Source organism: Meriones unguiculatus, chromosome 14 (genome assembly GCF_030254825.1).
Source record: "Meriones unguiculatus strain TT.TT164.6M chromosome 14, Bangor_MerUng_6.1, whole genome shotgun sequence".
NCBI classification, from domain to species: domain Eukaryota; kingdom Metazoa; phylum Chordata; class Mammalia; order Rodentia; family Muridae; genus Meriones; species Meriones unguiculatus.
In genome coordinates, this window is record NC_083361.1 from 83,449,957 (window position 1) to 83,463,997 (window position 14,041).

The following is a 14,041-nucleotide window of genomic DNA, read 5'->3' on the forward strand; positions in this document are numbered from 1 at the left end:
GACACTAGGGTTGATTCCTTATCTTGGCCATTGTGAATTGCCAGTGAACACTATGAATGCTGCAGTGAAGTTGGGAGTGAAAACGATGCCTTGAATATCATCACAAGTATCTTTTGATACGGTCCCTCAATAGCCACTTTTATGTCTTTCCATCCTCCCCACCCCCAGCCTAACATATTAACCCCTGGCAAAATGTCTATAATGTGAATTTTAAGAATGAACAAACTCATATTTATGTGGGGACTAATTTATTTTTTCACTTATCATAATTCTTTTACATTTTATCCAAGGTGTTTATAATTTGTTCCTTTTTGTTGTTGAATAGTGTTCAATAGGGCATATACCAAAGTTTGTTTAGTCAGTTAGTAGTAAAAGGACATCTGATTATTGCCATCTGTTTGTGTATGGGCTTTCATGCAAATTTAATGTCAGGGATAAATGCCCAAGATTTCAAATCCTTGGGTATAGCAATTGAATGTTTCATTAAAAGCCATCAGACTTTTCCAGGAAGGATGTACCATTTCACATTCCTACCAACACCATGACCCAGAGTTTCTGCATCCTTGGTAATTTTTGGTGTTGTCATTTTTTAGTCTTTTCTACTCTGACAGGCATGTAGCAATATCAGTTTGTTTAAACATGTATTCTCCAAAGGCTAATGGTGTTGTGTTTATTTCCTCATGGATCTCTTCCTTTAAATTATTTTTCTTTATTGTTGAATCTTGAGGATTCTTCTCACCCTTTGTTGGGTAGGGTTTCAAAGCATTCCCCTGCAACTGGAGAGATGGCCCAGTGGATGCCCAGTGGATGCCTAGTGGACAGCTTCCCAGAGTGCCCAGAGCCCCCAGCACCCATGCTGGGAGGTCAGAACCACCCGTGACTGGAGCTCCAGGGAATTTGACACCTTCCTTCAGACTCCATGGGCACTTACACACTAATGTCAGGCACATACACAAATAAATAAATAAAAATAAATCTTTATAAAAGGGAGTACATTCCCCTAGCCTGTGTCTTAACTTGTGGGATCTTCTTAACAGAGCACAAGGTCTCCGCAGAGAAAGAGCAGTGTTTCCATTTTGATGAGGCTGGCTTATGAGTTCAAGAGCTGACAGTTCCTTTCTTCTATGTTTTCTATAAGGTTTATCTTTTTACATCATACACTCAAGCCTGCAAATCATCTGGAGTTCACTTTTATACACAGTCTGAGGTTTGGTTGAGATTTTAATGTTCTTTCAGGAGAGTGTCTCTGGCTTCCAAATTGGTAACAATCTACTTTTCCATTCCCTTGCTTTGTCAGCTTTGTCACAAGTTATTTGAGCACATTTGTGTAGGTCTATTTCTGGGGCTCCTGTGGCAGACCACTAACACATGTCTGTTCCTGCTCTGGCACCGCGCTGCCTTGATTACAATAGTTGTATGTAGCTTCAATGCCAAGTAAGGTGGCTGATTCCCTTTCACTGACTCTTTTTCTAGATTGAGGTTTGTTTGCCCCAGCATGTGGGAGACAGGATTGTCAGGGCCAGCCTGGGCTACGTAGTGGGTTTAAGACTACCTTGCCCTATAGAGTGAGACTCTGCCAAACACCCTACACCTCAAAAAAGATTTGATTTTTCCTAGAGCTGTGCTTCTGCATGTGTGTTTGGATCCAGCTGACCTAACTGCGAGAACAAACCTTAGTGAGCCTTCTCTAGGACTCACACTGACCTCACAGGTCAGCTCGGGAACAGCTGGCAGCCTGCTCTGATGGTTCTCAATCTGAATGAACACCACTCTGTTGGTGTGTTTTCTTTGCTTGCTTCCATCAGTACTTCATCATTTTTAGGATAATGTCCTTAATGCTTTCTAAAATTCATACCTAAGTATTTCATTTCCTTTGACGTAATTGTTAAGGCTATTATGTTTTTAATTATAGTTTCTACAGCCCTTATTCATACTTAGAAACATTGAATTTTAAGTTATAGTTCAAACAGTACAAAGCAGTAACCTTTCCCCTTTCAGTTCTTTCTAGCTTTCTCTTTAGATGACCTGTAGAACCTAGAGGCAGTTCTTACCCATGAGTAGGAAGTTGGCAGCGCCTTCTGCAGGGAGGTGTGGTTATTAGCTTATGTCTCAGCTCCGAAACACACAGCTTTCATTGCTAGGGGGTGCCAGGCTTGTACTTTCTGATATGACTCCTGGATTGGAGTTGAAAGTACTTGGGGAAACACTTACACCTGATCTTGACCCACAGGCAGAGCAGCAGCAGCAGCAAAGGAAGGCACTGGTGTGTTTTCTGAGAACTTGGAGCTCTGAAAGGACACTTAGCCTGCTTTGCTAGCCCTTCCTTAACTTACTCTTCCTTTCTATAGACAGGCTGAGGCCTCCACTGACTTAGTGCCTTATGGAAAGCTGGGTTTGATTTCTCACACCCAATTCTTATAAAACAAAACAAAACAAGACAAAACAGAAAACCCTTCGTATTCAGATGTTAAAACAGTCACCACACTGGTGTTTACTTTCTTCTTTCAATTAATCCTTAACACATGGAGGTAGGTGCTGAGCCAGGGTACACAGAGAAGGGTGAAGTTATGATGGATTCTGCCGTAACTTGCTTATAGTCAAACAGAAAATGGTAAGCGAGCGGGTCATCAGAGTCAGGATGGGCGGTGCTGGGATTGGATCCCATGGAACCCACATGCCTGAGGTGACAGTGACTTGTAGAAGCAGCCATTCAAGAACCATGTGCTCCTCCGTAAATTGTTTTTCTTAGCTGTAGCTTGAAATTGGTTGTGGTGGGAATATTTGCGAACTGGTAAATACTGTAAAAAAGGGTTTCCTGTCTGCTGTTGTTCCCTCCAAATCTTTCCATTTTCTTTGTTTTGCTACATCTGCCTTAGGACATTTTCTTCACCAACACTCCACTGGCGCTACAGGAGCCGAAGGACTAGACCAGCCCCTTCCTCACCTGAGGGACTGTCACAGTGAATCCTAAGCTGTCCTTGGAACAGCTGTTTGCCTGTTGATTTACGCAGTAGCTTCTCACAAACGTGCTTGTTCTCCTCTAGCTATTGAGAGTACAACCGAGCTGAAACCCTCTGTGGGCTCTGTTTTCGTTCCAGAGATTATAAGGCAGCTAAAATCCATATCAATGTGTACATTGTCAATGAGCCTTGGCTCTTCTCACTGGCCTGGTGTTTGAGGATCAACTCTGTGACCACAGACAACATTGAGGTCCTGCAGCAGCTTAGTAACCCTCTCTTCTTCATGGTGAGCTGCGTGTCCAGATCATTCTAAGCCTGGTGTGATTGTGCTCTGTATGTCTCTCCCGTCTGCAGCCCTGGGTGCAGTTCCCTATTAAACTACTTAGAATAGAGTCATCTGTGAGTAACAAAGATGTGCCTTCTCCCTTCCTCACCCAAACTCTTCTTTATTTGTTGAATCTTTACAATACACTTTGCATGCTGCAATTAAACATCATTATTATTATCCCTATTAGGAAACTGGAGTTCACAGGTAGTTTGGTGCATGTTCTCATGATAGAAGTTGACAGTGAAGTCTGACTCTAGAACTTTGTTATTGCAGGCTTAAGCATGTGCGAGCACATTCACACACATACACACACACACACACACACACTAAAAGTATGGCAGCAACAACAGGGTATATTATGGGAAGAAAGCCGTATCCTTTGGACTGTAAAGTAAAAGTAAAACTATTTCTTGAATACAATGCTCTCAAATAGGTGAGCCACCTTACTCTGGCACCTGGCTTGGTGGACCTGAAGACCTGGTTTGCAGCCACAGCTAAATCTAATCACTTGGTACCTGTGAGGTTGGAGGGAATGCTGTGGCTAGCCAATTACTGCAGCAGAGCCTGGATTTCTTGTCTGGATAGTGATTTCACTGACTGGGACACAACAGCATGCAACAGAAACAGGTTGTTGTAAGGGAGTCCCAATATGCCTCAAACTCTTGGCCTCAAGTCATTCTCCTGCCTCAGTTTTCCAAGTAGCTGGGACTATGGACACACTTTACCATTCCCCAGTAAAAAACTGTCTAGGAGCTAGATAGATGGTTCAGCAGTTTAGAATACTTGATACTCTTCTAAAGGACCTAAGTTCAGTTCCCAGCACCAATATCAGGCAGCTCACAACTGTCCAGAAGTTCAGTTCCAGGGGATCCAATGCCCCCTCTGGATTCTGCAGACATCTGTATGCACACATGTGGCACAAGCAAAATAAATGTTTTTTAAAAGAAAAGTTTAATTTTGCTCCTTTGAAAGCTAAGGATTGGAAAGGAAAGCTTAAGAAAGACTAGCAAGCAGCAGCTTCCATAGCATCAGGTAACACTGGGAGGGAGCAATGACTAGAGGGATTAGAAAACCCATGTGAATCAGTGCAGGAGAGAGGTCCCAGAGTGCTGGGATAAAGAGCTGGTCTTGGCAGGGTCTGGGGGGGGGAGCAGGTGTGTGAGTCGAAGGGAATTATATGTGGTTCAGCATTTCAGTGAAGAGTGTTGAGAGTGGTGGTGCCCAGGTACTGGGTCATAGGCTAGTTGCTTCCCTATCACCTGGGGGTGCTGAGCCTGGAGGTTTTGCTTCTTTAGGTCTGTAGGTAACCCTAGAAAGCTGCATTACTGTGGAGACCATTTACAGAAGAGCACAAGATGTCAGCTAACCTGGACTGGAGTCCTGGTCCAGAACAGACTTGGTGTGTGACCTCTCTGTGACCCCACTGATGTCTGCCTTGAGAGTCAGGGAAGATGAAGGGCATGATGCAGTTGAATTCCTTGCAGATCCCCTGCATGTGTGAGGGTGGCTGTAGGAGCTGGAAGTGGTCTCATTTGCCCTCACTTCCTATGGGCACTCAGCTCAGGTAGATGGACTTAAAAGCGTCCAGTTATAGAGCAATGTAGCCACCTTCAGTTGCTTCATGTTTTGCAGACACCAGGATACTATGCGTTCATGTGGCTTTTCATGGACATTGCTTCTGCGATTATCATTGCCTGTGTATTTTATTATCACTGGTAAGTATATATTTATAATTCTAAATGAAAAATTTCTCTAAATAAAGTAATAAAACAATAAAAGGGTTCTTATAAAGAATTGAGAAAACAGTTATTTGGTTGTAATACCTTCCATGGAGAAGTGGGTTTAGAATCCACGCTTCTCATTTTATTCTGCCTGCAGCTCCCTCCCTCACCTCTTTTCAAATAAGGACTCTCACTGGAGCCCAGGCAGGCATTTACTGTGGATTTAGTGTGATCTGTGGAGAAAGGACAGGAATTGCAGCTGACCAGCAAGGGCCTCCATCTCCCCTCTTGGGAGAAATGGACAGAGCATGGTATGCAGGCCAGGAAGACTGGGAGGTGGCCCTGGCATTGCTTCTTAGTTCCTGGGTGACCTTGAGACCATACTTTTCTCTTTCTGGACCATACTTCTTTTTATGTCTGTCCAGAAAATGACATTTAAGAATCCTTGCGGGACAAATGCTACAGGGTTTTGTTTTTGTATGCTCTTAGTATTTTACTATTTTGTGTGCGTGGTTGTTTTGGCTGCATGTCATGCCCACAGAAGCCAGAAGATAGTGTCAGATTTCCTGGAACTGGAGTTAGAGGGGTTGTGAGCCACCAGGTGGGTGATGTGAATCCTCTGGTCCTCCGGAAAAGCAACCAATGCTGGGAGCTGACCACTGAGTCACCCCTGCTGCCCAGGACTTTGCTTTTGAGATGAAAGAGAGAACAGCCTGGAAGAAGGATGTACGTTTGGGTAGTGTGTGGTTCTTTAGTCCCATCATTCTGACTAGCAGCCTTTAAAGGGGAAGGAGCCCAGGCCTCTGCTCAGGTGAGGGTCTGGCTAGGTAGTGCATCTCTTCTGTTCACTGCCTCAGGAAAGCAGCCTGAAAGAGGCCTGTGAGATAATATATGGTCTGCTTCCTCCCAGGATGGAAGAGCTTAAAAAAAAAAGGTGGCTGGAAGCCTCTGCCACTGCATCTACAGGTAAGCTCAAAAGCCTTGCTCCTTCCTTCCCTTTGTCCCTCCACAGTACCTCAAGAAGACAGGGCCTGCTCTCCATGTCCCTGATGAGAGCTGAGGGTTGGGGACCAAGGGAGAAGCAGGGAAATTTAGTCAGTCCCCTTGTCCTTGAGTTCACATCTGCAAACTCAGCCAAGCACCAGTGGAAACAAAAGTTCTGTTGTTGCTGATACGAGTTATGTAGTTAGGCCCTGTAAGGTGGCTGGTTATGGAACACATACAGCTTTTTTCTTGCAGTCAGTCTGTATTACTTCAGAATGGGTGTGCTTTCCAAAAAATGCTTGCTTACCTGATTTTATCGTTGTGCAGACATCATAGAGTGCATTTCCTACAAACTTCTCTGTGTGTCTGTATGTCTGAAGATTATTGTTCCTAGGGCTGTGATAAGTGAAAGAGTATGATAGGAAATAGAGCACATGAGCAAGGGATGTAGTCTAGAGACTTGACAACATGATATTTAGCTGCCTGGCAAGACCTTCTGTTTAACAGTAATCTCTTTTAAGTAGCATGTGAAAAAAAACAATAAAAAACATAAATATGACAACGCAGTCAGCTGTCATCATGGTCACAAATTACAAACTATACCTATTATGCAACTGATATTCCCACAGATGTGTGCTGACTACACTGTGTTATAACTCAGGGTGGCAGAAGTGTCACTAAATAAGAATTCAGTTCTGTTGTGACTTCTTGTGACCAGTATCATATGTTCAATTCATGATGACTGAAACATCATTATGGGGCACATAACTGCATTTCCTAAACAACACAGTATAGCTCATTATATATCATTTACATCATTTGGGCATTACAGATCATTAAAGGTGATGTAAGATATATGGGAAGGTGTGCCTGGCTCTATATGCATCTGTGGATATCTGCAGACTTTGCTTCCCTAAGGAATCCCAGAACCAGTCATACAGATACCAAGGGTCAGAACTATACAGACTGCCAGAGGTTCTGGTGAACCGTCTACTTTAGACTGTAGATGTCTAAGTCCCTATCCCTGGGAGACTACCAGAACACATGTTTAGTTGCTTGTGTCTTTGCATGTTCATGCATTACATTGTTGGGTAGCTACTTTGTTCCAGCTGAAGAGAACTTGAAATTGTCTGAGGTGGGTGGCCCAAGAGAGAGTAGGGACTGTACCATTCGGCCATTGGGGAAGCAAGCAAAAGCTGCAGGTACTGTCATGAACCGGACACCTTGGTCCAGGGCAGGGTATCTTCTACGCCTGTGAGGGCTAGAAGTGCTTGAAGTGCTTCACTGGGCTGCAGCTGTGGGCGTGTCTGCCGGAGAGTGCAGAAAGGGTGTATGTAGGCCCTGAAATGCCAGGCTGCCGTCTAGTCTCTGCTGCTAACAATGGGGAGAGCAAACGAGCTCAAACATGGAATGATAAAGCTAGATTTCTAGGAAAAGATGGTTTTAGGTTTCAAGAAGTTACTTTTCCCAATTCTGGCATTTAGAAAAAAGCCAGAATTCCCTCCAGGACTTACGAAGATAATGCCTCCTTGCTGAAAGCAGTCTTTTTCCTTATCTCTGGCAGAGGAACATGTGGCTCTTTCATCAACCTCCTCTTGAGGTGCCTGTTAGCATATTGAGGTCTATGCTCTGGCTGTGTTTTCCTTCATATTTACACAATGAAACCTTATCTTTAACTATTCCTAGGAGCAGCCATGTCCTCGTTTTTTCCCCCTTCAGATAGAAAATGTTTGTTCAGAAAAATATTTCAAGAGCTGAGTTGGATAAAAATTTAGTTGTGACAAGAATTTCCATCTGGGCATCCTCAAGTAGAACGAGAAATTTGTCAGAGAGAAAAATGTCCCAAGTCACAGAGGAAAGGCATCCCTTGCCTTGTGATTGGAGCCCACTGGGGCGAGAGGAAGCTTCTTGGTACACGAATGTGGTTTTTGTACTAAAAGTAGACATTGCAGGACGTAGTGCTCGTTTTTAAAACTGCATTATTTGGGGTGTTTAGGCCTCTCCCTGCCTTCCAGTCTCCTATGGAAGGAGAGAGAAGGTTGGTGGGGGAGGGTGGCAGACAGTTTACTTCTCCTGGCTCTTTAGGGTAGAAGGGGCTTTGGGAGACATACCAATCGACCCCCGTCAACAGCAGGTGCAGCCCCCAGTCTCCTCCGAGCCGCTGCACCTTGAAGTGTTTCTCTTCATCTGCCTGCTGCAAACTGCCTCACTGTCAGTCTCCGGTCTCTCCGAACTGTTACACGCCACACGCCAGCACTTCTTGCCATGCCTTCTTTTTCTGGGCTCTCAAATTGATCTCCCCCAGAGCCCTAGGCCATGCCCCTCTCCATGCCACATGAGGCAGGAGGTAGGCCATTACCAGCTGGCAAAAGCCACACCCTGCACAAGATAACTATCAGCTGTGGACAAAGTAAAGCTCAAACTAAAATCCCATAATTGGGATTAAAACAAAAACAGATTTCCATAACACAACTGAATTCACAAAGAAACCAAAACTTTCCTTGCAGCAGGGAGCTCCATAGAATCATTTATCTAGTAGAGAAGGAGAGGGGAGATTAGGAGAAAAGGGAGATGCCCACTTGGGCATAGCAGGACAGAGGCGGAGCATGCTGCAGGAGCCAGAGAAACGTGTAGGTGCCAATGTGGAGGGCACAGCAGGCCAGAGCCCAGAGAGACGAGAGACACATGGTTAGAAAGCAGGTGTAGGGAAGCAGGAGTGGAAGAACAGGACTCCAGAATTTGGAATCAAATCTGTGGGCGGCAGAAGCCAGCACAAACAAATGATCCATACACACCTTAGGAGAGGTAGGTCAGCAGCTTGGTTCAGAGCGGCCCAGCGCCTTGGGAGAGAACACATTTAGCTCATTTATGCCCCTCCTGGGATTAGGCAACAGATGAATGATAAAAAGAAATAAAAATGGATAGGACATGACTGGTCCTGGGTTTTAGCATCAGGTGAATTTTTAAGAAGAAGTAAAAAGGAAGGACAAGACTACTCCTAGGTATGCTTACTGTAGCTAAAAGGGAGAGCCTAGAGAGAACATGGCCTTGAGCCTGGCAATGAGAGGAGAAGGGAGTGGGTAGAGGGAAGAGCCAGACCAAGAGGCCAGGAAGGTAAAGGGTAGAGGAAAAGACCCAAAAGGACTGGCATAGCAAAATAGCTGGATTATGTTGGGAAGGGCAGCTCAGCTGCTGCACTGGAAAGGTTTAGGGTAGGGGACAGGGGATACCATCCAGAGAGGGCCCTGAAGCAGGTGGGGACTGGGGGATGCTGGGAGAATCTGGTGGCCAGGTCCACTGTGATATGTTAAATAGGCACCTCAGGATCCGGGTCTGAGACCTATCACAGGTCTCAGTGATAGATAGATAGATAGATAGATAGATAGATAGATAGATAGATAGACCCAGCGAGGGAGGGAGGGGAAGCTGGTGTTATGTTCTTAGAGGGCTGAGTAAGGTGCGGTGCTTCATGTAGGAAGCACTCCTAATGTGTGTCAATCAGGATGTGCCTATGGGAACATTTCCAGACAGATTTAAGTGAGGAGGAAGCCCCACCCTTAACATGGGCTAGGTGCCAAGATTGAATGGTAGGAAGGAAGAGCAGGAAAGCCAGGCGACCATTGGCCCCATCCCACTCTTCTTCCTCACTTTGGTCTCAGTGTGACCCTTTTCCTCTTGCTCTCTTAGCCATGCCTTCCTAGCTAGGATGGACAGTCTCCTGCAAACCACGAGCAGAAACAAACTCTTCCTTCCTTGATTTCTTCTGGCCATGTATTTGAACTATTAAAAACAGCAGCTACTTTAGATTTATTTTCTACTCACCTTATTTTCCTATCAGCATGTGAATGTAATGGGTTCAAGTTAAACTTGGTGATTTTCCAAAAGTGTTATTATAACCTCTCTAACCTAAATTTATACAGTTCTTAAAATAGTTCATAATTGTTTGTTACAGAAACTAATTTTGCCTGATCTAAGCAGAAAGTAAATGCAATAAAAGGCCGTTTTGGAGCTTCAGGAAATATCCAGAGGGTATAGGACCAAATTTAGAGTCAGAGAAGGAACAAAGACTGGACAGAGGCAGGACCTTGACAAAACCAAAGTCTAGATCAGTCTGGTCTGAGGAATAAAGCAAAGTGCCACAGTCTTCCTCAATGTGTAGCCTAGGCTAGCCCCAACTCCAGATTCTCCTGATTCTGCCTTCTTGAGTGCTGTGATCACTGCTGTGAGCCACTGGCCAGGATGCCCCATCTTACAACATGGCCACTTGAAAGATGCCACATCTGCCCTCAGAGGGCATCTGCTATAATTCTATTTGGTAAGGAACTGTATCAGCTTAAGACCTCCCAAGACCAAGTTCTGGGCACAAAGGGGATTCATTTGTCCCAGAGGGATAAGTGGCAGGGAACAAAAGACAATAACAGGTGATAGAGGACAAGGGAGAAGGGAAAGGGAACAAGCGAGAGGGAAGGGATATTTGACCCAGAGGAGGGGGCAAAGGACTGCTTCTGGATGTAGAGGAAACAGACATGGCCCACTGGAAAATGGTGATTTATAAAGTAAAAATGGGGAAAATGGTGATTTATAAAGTAAAAATGAGGTGTTTAATTTTTAATTGGGCATATTAGTTAGGTGAGCCAAAATGAGTTTTTGATTGCTGGGCTTTAATTCTTTGATAGTTGGACCTTGGTAGTCATCTCAAGGGGAGGAAGTGGCCAAATAAGGGAATAGACCTTGGAGAGTAGCTTTAGGAATGTAGTCTAACAGCTTTTCAGTAGGGCAGGGGCTGAGGGAGAAGGACAAGGCCTGTCAGAGCCACGCCTGCCACACTTGAGCTGGCTACAGTCCCTTCATTCCTACCTTTTTGACCTATCATTATGCCGCTGGGTTTTGGGTAAGTGGTGTGTTCTCGCTGGCTGTTTTCTGCTGACATTGGGGCATTATTGTTAGGAATCCCAGGGAGGCTAGGCTGCTGGTCCAGGCCAGGAAGAGCAGGCTATTTCACTTTGTTGTCCCATAGAGAAGTGTATCTGTGAGGCTGGGCCAGGATCTAGATTCCAAGGAAACAGCTGGGGCTGGCACTGGAGTTGCTGGAGCAATCTGTAGTTGATTTGAAATCTGTTGGGAAGAACTAGAGACAGGGGTGAAATTAAGGAGTTTAGAAAAAAAATTTTTACACATTGCACAAAAAGGTCACCCCAACACAAAACCCATGTGCACTGCTGTTCCTTCCAGACCGAATGAATACACACATGCAAAAGTCCTGTCCTATCCCTGGGCATCCTGCTTGGCAAATTCAGCTTCCGGGTGTTGGTGGCATCATTCCTCATCACAGTGTAACTCCTTGATAATTTTGACATTTCTCATGTTTTTACAGATCGTCTACATTCACTGTTTCTTTTTGGTAGACTTGGTCTTAATTTCCTTACTCCATTATTATAAGCCTTTACTGTCTATGTTTTCTTATCAGTAAAACAAAATTGATTTATCTGGCATTTATTTTGTGACACACGCTTTGAAGCACTATGTAGATAATGGCAAGTCAAAGCTCCGTCCTTAAAAAGCTTCCTTTATAGCCAGCATGGTGTTCATACCTGTAATCCCTGTGCTTGAGAGATGAGGTACAATGATTACCTCAAGTTCAAGGCCAGCCTGGGCTACATAATGAATTCCAAGCCTTCCTGGGCCACAAAGTGAGAGGTTTTTGTTTGTTTGTTTGTTCCTTTTTTTTCTTATTTGTTAATTTTTTAAAATTTTTCTTATTAGTTATATTTTGTTAACTCTGTATCCCAACTGTATCCTGCTCCCTCATTCCCTCCCCAATCCCACCCTCCCTCCCTCATCTCCTCCCTGCCCCTTTCCAAGTCCACTGATTGGGTAGGACCTCCTCCCCTTTCATATGACTCTGTTTTGTCAGGTATCTTCAGGACTGACTGCAAAGTCCTCCTCTGTGGCCTAGCAGGGCTGCTCCTCCCTTGGGGGGGTGGGGAGGTCAAAGAGCCTGCCATTGAGTTCCTGTTAGAGATAGCCCTTGTTCCCCTTACTATGGGAAACCAATTGGTTACTGAGCTACCACGGGCTACATCCGAGCAGAGGTTCTAGGTTATATCCACTTATGGTCTTTGGTTGAGGGTCAGTCTCAGAAAAGACCCTGTGCCCAGATATATTTGGTCCTTGTGGAGCTCCTATCCTTTCCCCATCATACTAACTCCCCTTCTTTCATATGATTCCCTGTACTCTGCTAGGTGGTTTGTTTCAAACAAACAAAAATAATTGTAATTCTAATTGAGAATGTATTTTAAAAAACTTAGACCGGTTTATAACCAAAGATTGTGAGGCATAAGCTCTGACCAAAGGCTGTTCCTTTCCTCCCGAGAGCATCTGTGGTAAGGTAGAGACTCACAGATGACCCTTAATAAGCTTCACCTCCGTCCTGAGCTGTAGGATCATAATAAAACTCCCATAGTCTAGAGGGAGAGGAGAGCTTAGAGGAAAGAACCCAAAGGTTGAAGAGATAGCACTGAGAGAACACTTGGATGTCACCATGACTGGCAGTGATTGAAGAGAAGTAGTTGAGGAATCCGTGTTTGTGCCTTTTTTATCCTACAGATACTGAGAACATAAACCTCCCAAAAGAATACTCTAAGACTCAAGAAGCTTCACACTTACTTGAAAAGCCTTCTCCCCAAATACTGAGAAGTCCGTGGACTCCAGAAGTTTACTATGAAAACTTAAAATTCCCCAAGAAGAAAGCAGCGCCATTCAAGAACACAGTTCTACCAGTACCTCAGAGTTTTCAGCACATTCAGATGCCCAGCAGGCAGGCTTCCTCACCAATTGAGCTGCCCATCTTGAAGGAGGCCGAGACAACAGAACCCATCACAGACGAATCCTACGCCCAGTCCTACCAAAATACTTCCATGTTGAAATCTTCTGAGAAAAGCTATGAAACGCTATATTCCACTGACTCCTAGAAGAAGTAGTCATGTCCCCTTCTCTTCCTCTCTGAGCCCAAGTCTGGTGATGGTAGGGGGTGGTCAAGAAGGCTCACACACGGGCCACTGAGGCTTTCAGGAGCAGCGCTCTGGCCAGCCACTGTAAGGAACGCACCTCGGGAGACAGGCCAGGCAAACAGTGGTGCGCGGTCATGGACCTGGAGCTGGTTGCTCTCTGGGTTTGCAGGGCTGCCCCATCCTATACTTGTGTTGTACTTCCTGCCGAAGAAATGACTACTCACCTCAGCTTGTAATAAAGGCGACCGCTCGGGAAGCCAGTGTGTTGTTTGCCCGCTCCGTGGTCACCCGGCTGATGAAGACTGTGGGGCGCTGTGGTAGTGACAGTCTCCTGGGTCAGGGAAGGGGCGGTGGCGTGGGCATGAGCCAGGGCGAGGCTCTCATCCCACCCTCGTGTTCTGATCTGTCTGCAGTGGGTTGCCTCCTAATGCCTGAGGTTCACCAATTTCCCGATGGGCGTAAGTGGTGGCCCTCAGGCTTGAATGAATCCAGAAATAAGAAATAAATCCCTGTCAACATAGAAGCTCAAAGAAGGCAGGCCCAGGATCCAGGAAGTACATTGATTAAACAAAACGAAACCTAAAAGAGATACCATTAATCAGACCTGTGTATAAACTCTAGTCTGTCACTAAAAATAGATGTTGCCATTTTCCTCAGAGAAGAGCAATCTATAACAAGAATCAAAATACATACAAATATTTGTAAGTACAGATATTTAATTCTTCCAAGGTTAAAGGCAAAATATGATGACCTAAATAAACCTACTCAGTAATAGTTCTTGTGATCCAGGAAAGGACATTGTTTTGGAATGAGAAAGAAGCTGGGACTCAGGGCTATGACATGGGGGTAGAGGACTTGCCGTGTGTGAGGCCCTAGCATCACTCCCAGAGCATGGGGGGGGGATGTAGAATAATGACAATATGTGAAAGATGGGGTTTGTTTGTTTTAATTTTAAGACAGGGTTTTGCTAAGTTGCCCAGAATCCTCCTGCCTCAGCTTCCTGGGCATCTGAGGTTATAGGGCTATACTGTCACTCCT

At 44.9% G+C, this 14,041-nt stretch overlaps 1 protein-coding gene across 1 annotated transcript in view; it reads left to right on the forward strand.

Annotated features, from left to right (window-relative positions):
* The window catches only part of Gdpd4 (glycerophosphodiester phosphodiesterase domain containing 4), a 66,046-nt gene extending 52,534 nt beyond the window's left edge, over window positions 1-13,512 (forward strand). The window contains exons 13-16 of the mRNA XM_021634814.2: window positions 3,099-3,246; window positions 4,921-5,003; window positions 5,920-5,975; window positions 12,600-13,512. Coding sequence (XP_021490489.1) covers window positions 3,099-3,246; window positions 4,921-5,003; window positions 5,920-5,975; window positions 12,600-12,964 — 652 coding nt within the window. The 3' untranslated portion in view covers window positions 12,965-13,512. The remainder of the gene's footprint in view (window positions 1-3,098; window positions 3,247-4,920; window positions 5,004-5,919; window positions 5,976-12,599) is intronic.
* The last annotated feature ends 529 nt before the right edge of the window (window positions 13,513-14,041 follow it).